The sequence below is a fragment of the Cavia porcellus genome, unplaced genomic scaffold (assembly GCF_034190915.1).
Source record: "Cavia porcellus strain 051 isolate PalLab524CR breed Dunkin Hartley unplaced genomic scaffold, mCavPor4.1 scaffold_13, whole genome shotgun sequence".
Classification (NCBI taxonomy): domain Eukaryota; kingdom Metazoa; phylum Chordata; class Mammalia; order Rodentia; family Caviidae; genus Cavia; species Cavia porcellus.
Window position 1 is genome coordinate 35,544,830 of NW_026947496.1, and position 18,468 is coordinate 35,563,297.

At 36.3% G+C, this 18,468-nt stretch overlaps 2 protein-coding genes across 3 annotated transcripts in view; one reads left to right on the forward strand and one right to left on the reverse strand.

Annotated features, from left to right (window-relative positions):
• Gpr137b (G protein-coupled receptor 137B) overlaps positions 1-2,457 on the forward strand; it is a 36,300-nt gene extending 33,843 nt beyond the window's left edge. The window contains exon 7 of the mRNA XM_003473506.5: positions 944-2,457. Coding sequence (XP_003473554.2) covers positions 944-1,055 — 112 coding nt within the window. The 3' untranslated portion in view covers positions 1,056-2,457. The remainder of the gene's footprint in view (positions 1-943) is intronic.
• A 3,616-nt stretch (positions 2,458-6,073) lies between these two features.
• The window catches only part of Ero1b (endoplasmic reticulum oxidoreductase 1 beta), a 54,564-nt gene continuing 42,169 nt past the window's right edge, over positions 6,074-18,468 (reverse strand). For both annotated transcript variants that reach the window (XM_013156464.3, XM_013156463.3), the window contains 7 exons: positions 14,598-14,690; positions 14,220-14,466; positions 13,288-13,357; positions 12,481-12,567; positions 11,071-11,204; positions 8,859-8,915; positions 6,074-6,375 (listed from right to left, as the gene is read on the reverse strand). In XM_013156464.3, coding sequence (XP_013011918.1) covers positions 6,360-6,375; positions 8,859-8,915; positions 11,071-11,204; positions 12,481-12,567; positions 13,288-13,357; positions 14,220-14,466; positions 14,598-14,690 — 704 coding nt within the window. In that variant the 3' untranslated portion in view covers positions 6,074-6,359. The remainder of the gene's footprint in view (positions 6,376-8,858; positions 8,916-11,070; positions 11,205-12,480; positions 12,568-13,287; positions 13,358-14,219; positions 14,467-14,597; positions 14,691-18,468) is intronic.

Below are 18,468 nucleotides of genomic sequence, written 5' to 3' on the forward strand. Positions count from 1 at the left end.
TTGGAATGCAGTCAGGTCAGTACTGTCATAAATAAACCTCTTATTTCAGATGAAACTAAAACCCTCTCTCCCCTCCCAGTCTGGGAGAAGAAAGGTTTATCTTTATGCAGCTCTTTTTGAGCTTTAAGACATCATTAGCATTTCAGTGTAAATGTGTTTTCTGCTGGGATGAAGTGGTAAGAGATATACCAGCTCTTTTCCTTTTTATTAATAACAACTTTGAAAACTTTGAAAAAATTTTGAAGGTCCTTGCTTTGTGGACAGGAGAACTGAGAAAAGTAGACCTATGTGCAGGCCAGCAAACAGAAAAAACTAGCTGGAAGACAGCTGACGTTTTAACAAGGACTCCTCAAGGTCAAGGACTGTCCTTCAGCTTGCTGTTATTCTGAGTACCACTTCTTCCCTAAAACTACCGTTAGCTCTGCTTATCCCTTTATGTCGATTTTATATTGCCACTTGAAGATAATGATGAAGAAAACAGTGTGTTGAATACTGTGTTCTAAGGACTGTTAGGTGTAAATTTCCATTGGATAGAATTTGTCCAGACACATTTAGTGGTGAGCTGTATTCCACATAGAAAGATTGAAACACAATTTACTAAAAAATGTGTTAAAAAATGTGACTGGTTTCAGGTTCTGGTATGGCCAGACTGTATGAGTGGAGAAGAATGTTGTAGGCAGGATGCTGGTACTGCACAGCACTGTTTTGCGTAAAAATGGAATTCAGGAAACCAATCTAGGGTCTGACAGGGTAGCTCAGTGGTAAGAGCATCTGCCTAATTTGCAGAGCCCTGGGTTCCAGCCCTCCCACCACACACACAACAATTTAAAGAATTTGGGGATTGACTACAGTTTATACCAGTTCCCAGCTCTGTGTCTCTAAACTATCTCCCATACCTATAGGGTTTTACCTCTCAAGCCACTGAATTTTTTTTTTTTTTAAGCTTTGCTCCAGACTACTATGATTGGGGACAACAAACGAACAGCTTCCTAGCACAAGCAGGAACTTTGCAGCAAGACTCAACTTTGGATCCTGACAGACCGAGCCACGGGTAGCATCAGTTGGCTTTGTGGAAGGAAGATGCCTACTGGAAAACTCCACAAAGATAAACTGCAAGATGATCTTTAGGGCGCTTTTCCTTAAGATAAAGGACTTGGGTTTTATTATAGGTTCCCAAGACTAAGCAATTCTTTAGATTCATAGATCCTATTTTAGTACTAATAAGTGAGCCTATTTCACTGGGTATAATTTAAACTTTTAAAAATCTGTACTTTTATAAAGATGTATTTTATATAACTTAATAATAATGCTAAAGTATACTAGGGTTTTTTTTCAAGAATGTTATTGCAATATATGTTGTAGTTTGCACAAGACTGTTATGCATAATTCACTTTAAAACAACGTAATATATGGTCTAATAGTTTTTTTTTAAAAGCTTTTGGACTAAAGTATTCCGCAAATCCTTACCTCTAAAGGTCACTCAGACTCGTTCCATCCTGATAGACTACTGAAATTCACTTGACATATGATTCCAGTGTTCAAAGTCAAAATGAAATAGCTTTTCATCAGTCTTTAAAGTAACTTGACTTTTTAGTATATTAAGGTCTAGATGTTTTGTTTCAAAGGTTTTCTTGACATTTTGCCAAAAGTCTGGTACTTTCTTTCATCAGGGCACCAATGTACACACTTCAGTGCTAACAGGTGGACCATGTTAACAGTGTAGGTGACACTATTAAACCTCCTGCTATAAACAAAGTGACTGCGCATAGTTTTTTCAGCTCAAAATATCTATTACATCAGAACTATAGCAAGACTGTACATTTCCAGCTCAGTGAGTGGTCACTGTTACCAAGGGAGAACCAAGAGCATCCCAGGAGAGCATTATACCCCCCGTGCTGGTGTCAAAAAGACAGAAATCCAGATAGTTTTTTGTAACCGCCAACCATTAAACCATGGTTTTTAAGTAAAGGTCATGATCACACTAAGTCGTATCTGTAGAAAGTCCTGCATCTTTTAATATAGTGGTGCCTTCATTCACAAATGCTTGTTTGGGAAAACTTTATGAACTCTGCATCAGGTGGCAACTGCAGCTATCTTTCCTACATGAACATGGCCAGATCTTTTCTAGATTCATGGAATGAAGTTAGTGACCCACTGTATTTGGTTAGCAGAGGGCAGGTATATTTTAAGAGTACAGTGTTTGGGGCCAGGAATTTAGCTCAGTGGCACAAGTGCCAGCCTGGCAAGTGTAAGGTCCTGAGTTTGATTCCCAGTACCAAAAAAAGAAGAAAAAATACAGTGTCACTAAATTATGTAACAGTATCTACCTTATAGTACATAAACACTTTATAAAATAGAGATATACAGCATTGTCAGAAACCATAATCTACTTTGATAAAGCTGCTAGTATTCATACAAACTGTTATTCTTTGTTGAATAAAAAAAGATGCAAATGCCTATTCTGCCCTCCTTTTACAAAGTTAATGCTGAAACTTTGAGGAGTTCAGTCAGCACATACTAGAAGACTTTTAAGAACCATGACTGGGGGGAGACTGTCCTGTCCACCGTGCATGCCTGGTTGGGGTGGGGAAGGAAAAAAGGGAAGGTCTCTTGAGGCTCTTCATTCATCTGCTGCTGGAGGCAACCAGTGCTTTTCCTCATGTGGAGTATCACCCCCGAGAGGGAAAAGGTGATTGCCAGTCCAAAAAGACCCATTCTATTTTGAAGATAAAACTTACACTTTGAAAGTTGCAACTGCATGAGGAAGAGCTAGTATTACGTAAAGTTTTGTACCATCACTCGTCTGTCTGAATGCAATGGCTGAAAGTGTGTGTGTGTGTGACTATGACTACTGGAAAGGATGGCAGCTCTGTAGTTGTCTAAAATTCTAACTGATCTGTGTAGAAAGCCGTCACTGGTTCCTTTTGTAAATAAAGTCTAGAGTGTCTTACACTTGGTTACAGTTGATAAACACACTAGCATCTTCCAAACTGCTCAGTCCTTTTAGGGCACTGATGGTGAAACTTCCTAGAGATGAGTGCCCAAAGTGCAACCTAAAACCCACCTAGTGCAAAGTGCTAGCATTGCAAACCTGAGATTTTAGTTTAGAAAAAAATAACTTATACATTAACATCTTTTGTTTTAAAAGGAAAATATGCATCCTATAGGTTTGCCACCACTCACTTAGGACAACTGCTCTCAGCCTTGGTGTTGAGCTGATAATCTCTGTAGCAAGCATGAGTAATATTCATCAACCTGAGACTTGACAATGAGAAAAGATTCTCATTCATAGCTACATAATGGATATAAATAGATTGCTTTTTTTGTTTGTTTTTGGTGCTGGGACAAACGCAGCTCATATAAGCTAGGCAAGTGCTCTTACCACTGAGCTACATCCCCAGCTCATGATTTTAATAGGTGGATTTATGTGAAAACTAGGCATTCACTTGTTTCCCTTAAGCTTGCATTTCCTATCTCTACTGCCTGAGCTGTGTCTGGACCCTGCCCCATTTTCCCTGGCACTGACTTAACGCCAAAGAATTCTTCAGTTGCACGCCAAAGAATTCTTTAGTTGCACATCTCCATTGTCCTTTTGGACCTTGGTGCCTTACCAGTGTGTTAGACTATGATGTCCAGAATCAAGTTTCTACTCCTGACCTTGAACCTTTTTAGAACTGGAGCCCAGAGTCTACTCTCCTCATCTAAGTATTATGACCTGTGTCTCTTCAGTCTGCACTGTCTTCAGAAGTCCTCCCTTTCCATACTGATTCCTGTTGCCATGCCCTTCATTCATGTATCTAAGCCCCAGGAGTCCTCCCAAGTCATGGTGCTCCTTGAAGGAACATTAGCTAAAGTACAGAAAGGGTGCATTTGGACAAGCAAGTATTGCTTTTCCGGGCCCCTTAAATGTGCTTAAGTGCGACTCCTTGCTGTACTTCGCCTGAGTGAACTCACCAGCCTGGAGCCTCAACTGAAAGGCTGCAGAGCACTTACCCACTTGAAGGTACTTTCTGTGAAGGAAGGCCACAACCTGACACCAGAGGTAAGCCCTAGGCAACAGGTGTCTGGAGAGTGACTTCACCTATTACAATGTAATGGCACTAACAGAAAGGTGCCACAGTTCATTCCTGTGCAGGGGGCCTTCTCCACAGACAGATTTCTAGATTGGCACATGTCCTCTCCAGCTTCTTTGGGTAATTTCTCACTATAAATGGTATATAATCTCCTTAGGCTATAAAATGCTAACTTACACTTTTAACTACTGTGTATTGATTTTACTGGTGTACTACTACCCACTTAAAGGCTCCTCCCTCTTACAGATTTTTGACAGATATCCAAAGAATACTAACAGATATGAATGTATGAACATAACAGGAAGAAAGGTAATAAATATATGTGTATAATCCTCAAATCATTCTTGGAGATGATGTCTTAAGATAGAAGCACCAAGATTAATTCTGTCCACAGCCACTGCAACATGCCTCTATTTGCCTGTTACCTGATTGGCAGAGAGGTTACTGAAGTTAACACACAGTAAATAGATAGATCTTTACCAGGAAATGAGTCAAATTTAAAAAATGACTATCTGTGGGTAAAAGTGCTCCAAATGTTAAAGGATTATTTTAAGCTCATATGGAAAAGTAAGAATAATCATGAGGTAGAAAAGATATGAATATAAATATATACAAAGCAAATACAAATGGCTCTTAAATATTAAAGTTGGTCAACTTTATTCATAATTAGAAAATAAACTAAAAAACACCATTTTTTCCATCTATCAGAATGGCCCAAGCCAACATTATAATAACATCTCTGACAGTGAGGTTGTGGGTAAGTATATAGCCATAAATTTTAGATGGCATGTGAATTGGTACTGTTCTCCCAAGGAGGAGTGTACCAGTTATTGTCCTTCAAAGTTACAAAGGCACATAAGCTTTAACCTCAGAATTCCCTTTGTATTTCTTATGGAGGCACATATGCAAATACAAAATGACATCTTCATGGTCTGGAAACAGCCCAAATGCCCATTAATGGGACCAGTTAGTGATGGCACATCCATATGATATAATACCAAATAGCCCCTGAGAAAGTAATAAAACTTATCTACTGATGTGTGGAAAAAAGCAAAATAGTATGCATTTGATGTCACTTTGGAGAAAAAGAGAAAAATAAGACATGTATATGCCTTTAAACGTACGGCTGTGAGAACAGGGATAGAGAAACAGTGGGCAGCCAGGTCAGACACTTGAGTCAAATGAGGTAAGCGCTGGCAAAGCTGGAGCACGGGAAGAGGCTCCCTGAAGTGTGCCCTGGGAAGCCAGAGGACAGGGGAAGTCTGTTCTGAAATCAGAGGCCCAGCTAAAAAATGCCAACAGTTTCATTTCCTCACACCCACTAAACCCCACAAACTGGGTGCCACCTGGCATCCTCCTTTGGAGCCCATCTTGGTTAATGGGAGTGCATCTTTAATAAACTACTCTCCCTGTGTACCCCGGTTCTGTGTCTACTTCATCCTTCATTGTCCTCAAACATGAGCTCAGAGAGAAAACATAACAGATGGAAATAAGAGACCAAGAACAGGTTGGGTATAGTGGGGGTATGTGAAGTGCAGCAAATTGGGCCTGAGGCATTTACTGTATAACTTTCGGTCTTCTAAACCCATGTGAATGTACAACCTATTTTTAAAAGTCAAACAAAATATGCTATTTTTAATTGCTAGATACCAAAAGATGCTAAAAGTTTCTACTTTCAGCTGAATGGTAATAGAGCAACTTATGAAATGACATAGACTATGTTTACGTATAGAGGCTCTGGAGTTAAAGATATTCTGATTTCAAATTCGAGCTAACATGACACAGCATTTGTGACTATCAGTATTCTTAAATCTAAAACGGAGTTTTACTTACCTATTACTGCTTTGATGAAGATGAAATTATGCATGGAAAGCCCTTAAATCAGGGCTTACCAAACCTTGCCTTTGGCTACCTGGAAAAATACTTTTTCCTATTTGGCATATTATAAACATCTTCAGCTCATAAAAGAACATTTAAAATGGGAAAAACAAGGCAAAAGATTGCAGAAAGATGTACTTTTAATTCACATTTTCTTGCGTCTGATGATACAGCAGCAAATTACTTGGAATTCTGTTCATAAAAATCAAAGCGGGGCCCAAAGATATTACTGATAATGCAACATGGATTTATGTGTTGGGCTTTGATGTACCTAACCTGCCTTTTGGTGAACAGCTACGCTTTCCTCAGGTATTTCAGTTTCCAAAACTGCTGGGAGGGGTACTGTGAACTGTGCTCAAGTTTCCAGCTGAAGGCAATGCTGATGCAGACCAAAAGAGCTGTCCTTTCTTACATACAGTGGCACCTAGGCAAAGTGGAAAAGTGGCTCAGTGTTTCATACACATGAGACTACGAAACTGACTAATTCAAATGTCTGAAGTTAAAACATTTGATAAATTTTTAAGTAAAATCTATTACTACTCTGATTTTCTTCATAACCCAAGAATCAAAATGAGTGACTATGAAAATTTACTAATATACAGTTTTTCTAATTTACAGATTCCACTTGTAAAAAACTGCATGCCACTGAAGGAAAGAATGCTTCCTTTTCTTCATGTTCATTATTTCTTCAGCTGTTACAATCGTTTCGGTCAGTTACATGGTGAAGTGCTGGACTTTAAAGTAGGTGAGAACATTAAAACAAAACGCCACGAGGTGCTCACTAGCCGGCATGTTCACAACGCAGACTGCTCCTCTGTCACCTCGCAGCAAGGGGAACATGAACTAGAAGACAGTCCATGGTACAAGGACCTAACACAACACCACCAGGCTGATAGAACACAGGCTCCCACAGGTTACGCAATGTTAGAAATACATACATACACACAATGTTGGCAGGCCCTCCTCAATCTGATTTACAGTAAAATAGTTAATTAAATCTCAGCTTAAGAATACTTCATTTGTTTCTTAGTGAAAAAATTCATTAAAACTTTTGAAGAAAACATCTTACTCCAACTAAATCTTCTAATTTCCTAGAACACGCAGTAAGACTATTTTTCCTAAGCTTGAGGCAAATTACAGTAAAGAAAAACGCAATAAATAGAAACAACTAAGTTTCTTTAGTAATAGTGTTTAAATATTATCTTTTAACTACAGGAATGGTGAAATAACACTACCTAGAAAATTTTAAATTTAAATAAAAAATACACAAAGTACAAAATTTTTCATTGTTTAACTCCAAATGAACACTAAAAATAATTAATATACTCTTAAAATTAGTATATAATTGCTTTCAAAGCAGTTTGCCTTAAGGTCCCAGCCTACCCTCACCATAAAATGCTTGCAACCCTAAAAAAGCAAAGAAAAAGTACAGAAAGTTTTCATCAAGCTAGCCTTTACTATTTTACAAGCACCACTGCCACAACCAAATCCCAAGGTTAGCAAGTTAGTGATAATTAGGTGAGAAAACAGTGAGACCTTACTCCCCAACTATATTCTTCATAGGACAGCTAAGTATTTTTAAAAGAGGGTAAACTATGTACAACTTAAAATATGTCAAAACTCAACACATTTCAGACTTTGGCAGAATAAGATGTGGGTTTAAGGGCACTTAATTCACAAAAGAGTCTAAGGAGAAACTAGACTAACATTACTTCACAGATGCAACCTTTAAAATCAGTCCTATTGTATCTCCTGACATCTTTAAAAGATTCAAGATTTTAAATACTGTTTGAAGACTTTAAATCCCAGGTTTATAAACTGATAGTCTAGGACCTGTGAGTTGTTCCTTGATCCAGGTCACACAAAGTACCATCAATACAAAATGAACAAAGATGGAAAGAGGAGGGAGGACAGGAAGCTTGGAAGAGGGCTACCTCAACTCCCTGCCAAATGTCTCACTGGAGAAAACTAGATGGGGAGCTAGAGGATTGCATAGGTTGTATTCAAAATTAACCCCTTTAAAAATGTTTATTTTGAAATAGCAAATTTTATGTAGTTTCAATCTGCATTATAAATTCATAGAATTCCACTTGTTTTATCAAGAAATAATTATATGAATGGGCACGGTTTTTCTTTTAAAGAAACATGTCTAAAATTAGGAGAGAAGGAGAGGCAGAGTTGGAAGAAAGTGAGCTGCAGGCTCTGAGGAAAGAACACTCTTGCACAGCCCAGTAGTGCACAGTGCATCTGCCTGGCTGAGCACTCACCTAGCCACCTCTCACCACCACAGGTCCTTCAGACCCAAAACCAAGAAGCGCGACCACAACTTAAACACCTCAAATAAAACCAATAAATTGAAGTTGGAATCCTGGGGAATCTTAAGGAACCTCTGAAACCACCCACCAAAAGGGCAGTCACTGCACTGACAACTCCATATTGTAGATGACAGCTGTAGTGCTGGGCAAGGCTAAAAACACCTTAAGTCACTGATAAATTTTACCACTGATGGCAGCCCTGAGCAACAATGGTTCCCTAGTTCTCCTTTTCTACAATAGATGGTAATGGTGTTACCAGAACAGATAGTCATTGAAAGTTCAACAAATGGAAATAAAAGAACAACAGAATAACAGCAAAACCAATTCAAAACAAATATAATATTCAATAGACAGAAACACAAACACAGAATTAGTATAACACACTTTTTAAAAGTATATACTTCACTTATAAATAGCTCTATTAATCTACTATGGATCATAAATATTCAAGTGAGCATTTGAATTTTCTCTTTTAAGAGTTCAGAATTCTTGAAGTCTTAGAAGATTAGTCTTTTTGCTGAATGTCCAAGACTAAAAAGGCTTCACATAGTCCCTTTATGTGTCTAATTAGGCATATAAAAGCCTTCATTACCTACTGTGTTGTAATAAGACTTTAAAATTCTGTAACTCTCTTATACTTGTAGAAAGCCTATAGGAGGGGGGAAAAAAAGCAATGTTAGTACATACAGCTAATATGATGTGTACATATTTCAAATTATTGATACTGTCATATGGGTACAATTTAAAAGTGAAATCCAAAATATATAAGCAACACTAAACATTGAAGATTCCAGTTTTAAATGAGTATGCTCTAATTTTTTTTTATTGAACACTGACAAAACATGGTTTTGGTTATTTGGTTATTTGGTCTTAGTTTAGAAGAGGTAGAGAATCTACATAGTACTTCTTAATAGAAAGCAGATTAGGTTGGAAACCAAGACAGGAATAATTCATAATAAATAATCTCAAATCAGTTATATTGGACTTTACACTTTATTTAGCACACTCTTCTCCAAAAACCCCTACAACCTCAGTCTTCCTTATGTACAACTGAGAGAGAGTTGACAAAAAAAATATTTCTCTTTCCTACAATTTAAGAGTTTAGCTATTTTTATCAACACTGGAAATATTACCATTTATTAAGCGCTTAGGATGTGCCGTGCAACTTTCTAGTGTTAATCTGTATTTTATAAAAAATTCAGTCTACCTACTTCTTATTGTGTATATGACCTCAAAAACACTGAAAAGCAGCAAAGTACATACAATGAACCCTGCTTTTACATTTCAGGAAAACCAAGGCTCAAATTGATGAAGTATTTCCCCAGGTTCACGCACCTAGTAGATGGATTTAAACTAAGGTTTTATTTTCTTCTTGTCACCTAAAAAGGAAGCAGGCCAGAACAGCAGGGATTTGGTGGAGCCCACACTGTTAGTAAATGACAGACCAGGATTCTAAAATTCTTAAAGAACCATAAAGGTAATGGGTTCTAGATACAGAACTAAAACTACAAGAATGCATTTATGAGTCTCAGAGAAATTTACATAAAATTATTTTTTTTAATCTTGGACTTAAGCATTTCAATTGAAGTCTTTTTCATTTCAGTTTTATTTTCCCTTTATTTTATCATCTTTTTGAGACAGAGTCTCGCTATGTAGTTCAGGTTGGCCTTGAGCTCATTTTATAGCATGGGCTGGTCTCCAACTTGCAATGATTCACCTGCCTCAGCCTCCTGAGTGCTGGGATTATAGGCATGTGCCACCATGCCCAATCACTTTTTGTTTCCTAAAACAGAGTCTTACTATGCAGTTCAGGCTGGTCTTTAACTTACTGTGCAGACTGGTGTTGAACTTTCGGTAATCCATCTCAGTCTCCTACATGCTGGGATTACAGGCATGAACCTCCCTGTCTGGCTTCATTTCTATTTCATTTCAAATAAATTTTATCATTTCTCCTATGTTAACTTCCTTGGTCCTCAGAAGTAGGTGGACTGAATTTTTTATAAAATACAGATTAACACTGGACATTCTATCTTGTGTTTTAAATCTCAACCTATACAGTTATCATTAAATATAGGGAAGCAAGAGGTACGATTTCTGTTATGAGGGGAAATTGTAATATCTATTTTAAATTATGTGTTTTGAACATATGCATGTCTTTTAAACATATACAAAGAAAACATACACAAAAATTTCTGAATCACTTGATCCCTTATTAAAAAAAACTTTTCCTTGATTTGACTTTTTGCCCTATTTTTCTAACATAGCATAGTATTATTTTCTATGATTGTTATTCTTGTGTTCTATGTATTCCTCAGTTGGTACTGCAAATATCTCTGTGGGCAAATTCAAATTATTTTTGAAACTACTTGTGGTTCAAACAAGCAAACTATGTCTGTAAACAAAAAATGGAGTAGAAATGTGTGAATCTCCACAGCTTAAGAAATAAAGAGCAGACAAGTGTTGAATCTCCTCTCTTGCTTTCCTTGACTCCTATAATTGTGCTGCAATAAGTTAGAGCCACTGAAAAAGAAGATTATTAGGAGACTATTTTCCTCATAAAATTCAGAGGCAAACAGACCAAAAATACTGGCAGTTATTCTGAAACAATTTTTCCTATGCCCCATGGAAAAACTGACTTGTCAGCCTTGAGGCTATTCTAGGCAAAGGGAGAACAGGTATAATATAATTGCATCATTTTATCAACACACCAAACCAAAGCCAATTCTATGGTAGAAGAGAAGGTGATTTCTGCATGATGGAAACCTGCAGGGGAATTAAGACTTTGCTGCAGAAATGGTTCTTACCTTCCAAAAGCATTTAAAAGGGCCACTATTTCCTGCCGTGTGAGTTGGAAGCCTTTAGAAGGACTGTTCTCTGGAAGCTTTTGGATTTCTTTTTCAGAGAATAGTATCTTCAAGGCAGTTCCTAAACCCTGAGTCTTAAAACAAAACACATGTACAAATAACTTCATATCACAATTCCAATAAAGATTTAATGGAATACCCAGCCACCCTGATGACCATCAGAAAACTCCTATGAGCTGAACTTTTCACAAAAAACAATTTTTTTAAAGAGACAAGATCTCCCTACGCAGTTCAGGCTGGCTTCAAACTCATGGCGATACTCCTGCCTCAGCCTCCTGAGTGTTGGAATTATTAGATGTGTGCCACCACGCCTGGCCAAAATGCTAAAGTATATGCACAATATAATTTTTACTCCAAGGTTTACGTGTAATAAATTTAGCTAAACTGTTAAGGAAACCCAGATAGTCTAATACTTCTTGAACATGCCCTATTTCAAACTACTAGGATTTCTGTTCTAAACTTTGAAAATACTACACAAGGACTACAACATTTGATTTGTCAACTTGAAAGTTTTTCCTTTTTAGAGTTGTTTGTTTGTTTTCTTCTGGTGCTTGGAATTGAACCCAGGGCTTCATGCATGCTGGTCAAGTTTTCTACCTCCAAGACAAATCATTTTTTTTATAGGTCCTAGTAATTCAAAACTCAGATTATCAATGATAATTATTTAAATTTCTCAGTTATTAACAGAGGAAAAAAAATCCTTGAATTTCAGTGTAGCATCCACTAAAATTATTATGTTTTTTGAGACTTGGTCCTGCTATGTAGTTCAGGTTGACCTCAAAATCATTATGTAGCCCAGGTTGGCCTTGTGATCCTCCTGCTTCAGCCTCCGAAGTGCTGAGATTATAATTATGTGCCACCACACCTGACTTACAATTCTGACTCTTGATTTTCTCTAAATCTTATCGTCTTTGTACATCTTTAAACAAGATTTAAAAATATCAAACAATCCTTTTGGACTGAATATTCAGGGTCATGATCGTTCTTTGTAGAGTTTTTGTTTCTTGTGACTCAGTGACTTCTTTTGACTATCAAGACAAATTCAATTTTTATAATTTTACCTTTTAAATACACAAAATTCTTTATTCATACATCAGCATCAGAAATGAACCTGAGATTGTACCACAGACATGAGATACAAGAAAAATTTTAACAGATAACAGAAAAACATTCTTGCATGTGTACACACAACAGAGTTTAACTGTATTTTTTATCAATAAAACAGAAAAATCACATGTATCAGCCTGCTGGTAAACTCAATTCAGTGAATGAAGATATTTAAGTAAATACTTGCAATGACTCAGTGAAAAAATGTAAGGTTAATAGTTTAGAAGAAAAAGCATAACATACCTGTAGTTTTCCCCATAATCTGCATTTGTCACATCCAACACAGTCCATAATATGAGAAATATTCTTGAAATGTAATCGAAATTCCTCCTAGAAGGCAGAAAACATTTTCAGACTAATTAGAATGTTCTTTTTTTTGAGATAGAGTTCACACTATGTAGTGCAGGCCAGACTTGAATTTACTGCAATCTGCTTCAGCCTCCCAATTACTGAGATTATAGGCAGTTTGGTTTAATTAGTCTTTTAAAAGTAAATTCTATTTAATCTATAAGAATTAAGTTTATTAATGAATGAGCTGCTTTTCAAAAATAAAAATAATTTGAATTTGTATAGCAAAACATCACAAAAACTGACAATGGAAATTTATACAAATTCATTCTGCATATTAATTAAAACTTTTTATTGGGGGCTAATTGATGCAAAACACCAAAATATACATTATGATGCACTCAAAAGTAAACAATACATGTTTTTTACTTTTAAGGAATTTAACTGCTGTTTCCATTTGATACCTTATAAGACTAATGGAAAACATATCTTTTTAATGTTCCATTTACTTTTGAGGATTTGCTTTGTGTGTATCTAAATGAGAATGCTGGCCCCAGAACAATGATTAAGTTTTAAATCATTCCTTACTACTACACTGTTTGTCACAGGTGCTCAAGTGAGGATCACCATTTACAGCACAATCCAATCAGAGGAAGTTCAAAAGTTGTAGATGTAGGAAAGAAAAGTGTTTACATGAATACAATTAAAATATAAACAGTAAACAGCACCCCATCCTATACCTCAACCAAAAACAGTTTTTACCTTTAATGATTTGGCCCCCTTTTTGTCACCTGCAAACATGGATTTCTCATCAAAGTGCATGGGGAAGGACCTGGTGAAATGACAGTATCATAATAAGCTACAGATGAAAAATTCAAGTACCTTGTATTAGAGCTTAAGGAGAAATTTCTATTTCTGTACTTAGGATTCATTATTCACTTATAGGACAGTAACAGTTCACATGAAAACTATTTAATCAAAGACTAAACTACAAATAGCTGTATAATTTAGTAAGACTGTCATGTCTGGAGGACACTGCATGATAATCTTAAAAGTGAAAAGCAATTTATGTGGAAAACATGCACACTCTATATTCTTTTAAGACTTAACTTACTTTTAGCTCCTTTTAACTTTTCTTCTCTGCTCATATGAACATCCACTAAACTTGAGTTTTAGTGACTAAGCATTTTTTAAAAAAAGTTATATTCTGGAAAATAAGGCTAATACTCCTCTATGTATTCATCTTAATGCTAATATACTTTTGATATCACTTAGATTTAAATAGCAATTGGAGGAATACAAAATTGATAGAAAAAAACTTATAAGTAGCATTACAATGTGAGAGAACACAAAATCTCAAATCATATTTTAAAATACAGCCTATTTTCAAGTGTAAAAGTTTCTCTAACAGAGTTTTATAGATTCTTTTTAGTTCACATGTTTAGAAATACTTAATGGGCTGGGGATATAGCTCAGTGGCACAGCACCTCCGTGGCAAGCACAAGGTCCTGAGTTTAATTTCTGGTATCACAAACAAAACCTTAGAAATAATTATGCTGTTGGTCTACTGACACTGCCTTCCCAGTTCTATTCCTCCCTTTTTCTAACACCTAGGAGTCGGTTTTGGTTGTATGCCAGGCATCACATCCTCTGGACACAATGTCAGGATATCTCAGAACACTGACAGTCCTTACTTTGTATCTTGAAAGATACTCAGTAGAAGGGTTTTGGTGTCAGCATCTTCTTCCATGTTTCCAGTGTAAAGATCCACAATGGAGCGTTCAAAATAGGGCGCCACCTTTGACAACGCTCGCAGCTCAATTAAGTATAAAAAGTAGAGATTCTTAAGCCGTCTAGGACCTTCTCCTTTGGTTTCTATGGGGTCAAAGCGGCGTTTAAATTCTTTGATATTAGGTCCCCAACTCGGTTTACCCCAGGTTTCTAAAAAAAAAAAAATGAGAGAGAAATACATTACATTGTTTTAATAGAAGACTGCTCTAGAGAATACATATTCCCCTTCCAATTAATCTTTACAGTGAAAATGGCAAAATCTCTATTTAAAACCTGATTACCTTCCATAAGATAATTTGCACATAGATGTAAATTGATACTGGCATGAAGTCCTGACATAAGCTTATAGAAGACTCTCTTCTCCAGACACAAACCTGTTCGGAAAATATTGGAAAAAGAAATCATGCATATTTAGATAACTGAAATATTGAATCAAGAATAATCACTACACAGGCTTATTTTCAAATTAAGATTCAAAACATTAAAAATAAATCAAGAAATACTATTTAAACAACTAGATCAAGATGATCCCAATAGAAGACAAAGAAAGAATCTGCCTTCAGAATGGAGCTGTGTATGATGAGAACTTAATGCAGAAAAAAATAATGGTCAGGAGTGCAGATCCAGGAGAAGCGGGGAGGAAGCTAAGCCCTCATCTGTGAACCAGCCAGCATGTGGGCAAACCCCGAGCAACCAGCTGATTTGGAGGAAATGTATTATTTGATTGACTTTTCAGGCCTAAGCGGGTAGTCTGAGCCATTCTTGAGAGGACAACAATATGCAATATAGTAACTATTGTAAATTTCTTAATGTCTTATCACTGTCTCGATTCCTTTTATCGTTCTGTTGTATTTCTTTTAAAATTAAAAAAAAAAAGACATAATGGTCTGGGCTTCTGCAGTCAAACACTGTGGACATTGCCAGTAAGTTCCCACATTGCCCAGGAGGTGATAGCACAAGCTCTTCATGTGTTAGGCCAAGAATTTAGTAAACCAAATGAACTATAAGGTTACTGCCTTGGCCAAGCAGTAGCGATTTCTCCCTGTGCCTCTAATAGCATTTCTTTGAACCTACTTGGTAGTGAATAAGCTGGAGAGAGTCAACCATTTTGTCCTCAACTCCTCTCCTCCCTCGAGCCAGACTGTCATCTCTGCCTGTCATCTCTGCAGAGGAGCCCTGAGTAATTTTGACAAGAGGTTAAAAAAAAAAAAAAAAAAAAAAAGCCGATTGCTGGACATTTGTCCTCCACTCTGGTCTTCCTTCCAGGCACTGTACCTCAATATAGGCACCAAAATATAGGTTGCTTACACTGTAACTGGGATAATTTTCTCTCATTCTTTTAGTAATATCTAAAAGCCTGACTCCAATCCTGGAGATATATCTCCAAGTTTCCAACTAATCAAAATGATGCTGAGACTGATTTTTATGAATATAGTACATATTGTTGTTCATATATAAAAACTTATGAGTCTTTCATTTGTCAAAATAGTGTATTAATCTGATTCTCCTACATTATCAAAAATATAGAGATAATTAACTAAAGCTAGGGGAATTTACAACAAAATGTCAGATTCTGTTAATAAAAGATCCTAAAAGCCATGGGTTAAAATTGCTATAACTTAGAAAGTTTCTACAATTACCTGTCAAGTCTAACACTAATGCTTTGATTATATATGCCTTTATATATATTGATTATACATGCTTTGATTAAAGTTTGTTCTTGTCTGAAAGGTGCCAAACCCCAAGACATCATACACATGAAACCAATACCCAGCAGCTCTTATCCACAAAAAGGTTATATGATACATATTGAAGCCTTACCTATACTCAACAGACTTTAAATGACATTGTAGCCCATCTCTCATAAACAAAAAAGGTAAAACTAATAAAACTGGCCATCCTCCAAAATTAGATGGTATTAGACATCCTAAGCACAGGAGGTACTTGTGCAATTATAAAAAGTAAATGTGTGTACATTCCTGGTCCTTTTGTTAATATCTCAATTAACTGTTCAAGATATTAGACGACAAATCAATGATGTCAGATTCTAAAATTTCTTGGACCTTGTCCTTATCCTCCTTATGAGAAGCCATTACTATCTCTTTTTGATGGAACTGTTAACTTACTCATAATTATCCTACTGATTCTATTATTTGGCCCATGCATGGATGGCCCACGATGTCTTAAGAAATTTTTGATGTGCTTTAAGGTTTGGGTTTTTTGCATGTGGATATTCAGTTGTTTCAGTATATTTATTGAGGGTACAATCCTTTCTTCATCTAATTGCTTTTGAATCTCTGCCAGAAATCAGTTGTCTGTTACATAGGTATCTATTTTGGGACCTTACCTGGGTACTCTGGTGGTTTGCCTATCATGATTATCAATGCCATTTTGTCATGATTGGTGTAACTTTGTGATAAGTCGTGGCATTAGGGAGGATTAGAGCTCTAATTCTGTTCCTTTATAAAAGTGGTTATACTATTCTGAGGCTTTTCTATTTTTACAGAAATGTAAGAATCAAAATGTTCATCTTTATGAAAAAGGATGTTTGCAGTTTGATAAGGGACTGTGTTTTCTGATCTTTATTATGTTTTTTCTATTCCTTTTTGGTTTTATTCTTTTACTTTTGATTTCTCAAGGAAAGATATGGGGATATTTAGGGGATATTTTATGCCTTTTTTTCTGTTGAATGTACCTAGTGTTAAAAAAATATATATACTCAGAGAAAAAAATTTTAAAATATATGAAGATACAGTAAAGTTTTAAGAATCCACTGGATTAGAGCAATTAAGCTTTCTCCCTTCATTACACGACAGGTAGGGCTGTGTGTGTGTGTGTGTGTGTGTGTGTGTGTGTGTGTGTGTGTATTTTAACATCCTCCTGTGGAAGAAAATGGGTTTAACAGTAGAAGGCACAGTGTCATCTATACTCTTGGCAAATTTTCTTAATGTAAGGGTATTTTGTGGTATACTTTGCATTTGTGAAGCTCTTTCAAATTTCAATTTACCTTTTGTGTCTTAGCATAACCCATAGCAAGCAGCATCTAATTGGAAAAAAATACTTTTTTGATATCTTATTCTCTAATTTGGAATTCATGGATAGAAATAAAAAAGTAGAAAAATTCTATTTTGTACCTTACTCTTAGAAGTCTAAGGCCAATTTTAAATGCTCATAGATAATAAGGGATACAAACAATATGAATAGATCCAGTAAATAATTAAGTACTAATTCTACAATAAAAATTTGGGGCTGGGGATTTAGCTCAGCAGCATAAGCTCCTGCATTGCAAGTGTGCGGTCGTGAGTTCGATCCCTGGTACCGATAAAAACGAAAAAGACAAAAAAAAAAAAATTTCATCAAATCTGTTTTCAAGTAGCAAAAGATAAATCTGAAATTCACTTTCTAGTCTTTCTAACCTGCTTCTCTATCGGTACTTAACTCCAATAAAATGGCTTAAAGGCTAGAGAAGAGCAGACAAATGACAGGTCATGAAAATCCTATATCTAAAATACAGGCACTGGAAAACTGGGATATCTAACTTGTAAAGCTCATAAAGCCCTTAACCTAGAGTGAGACGGGATAAGTGAGAAAAGGTGGGGCAGAAATGTACTTTATGAGCTGGGAAGAGGAGTACCAGCAAGCAAAATGGTAACCAGTAAGACATACAAAATGCTTTACCAGCATACTGATACTGCTGGAGAGGTTTTCTCCTGCCTGTCTACTGCCAGGCGGTGGTGTGTCTGACTATGGAGGGCATGTACAAGCCTTCTCAGTCTTGCTCTGAGGTAACATCTGCCAAGAGCAACTATGAAAGCAAAACTCACCAACTTCTAGTTTAAACTGTACACAGCAAATTCAACTGCCCAATTCAGGAAATGGTTCTCTTTCTCTTCTAGAATTTCATTCAAATTTATTTTCAGCAATGGAATTATGGAATATTGATACATTCCTCTGTCTTATCAAAGGTCTAGATGCACAGTGGCAGTATACTTGGCATTTCCACACTATGCAGTGGTTTTCAAAACATTTTACAGGGATCATTTATGCTAATATTTTAGGTATGATTGCTTTTGTCATTCTGAAGCTCCAGATGACAAAAACTGAATCTCTGAAATGGCTAGGCCAGCTGGCAATAAAAAGGACTGCTCTCTA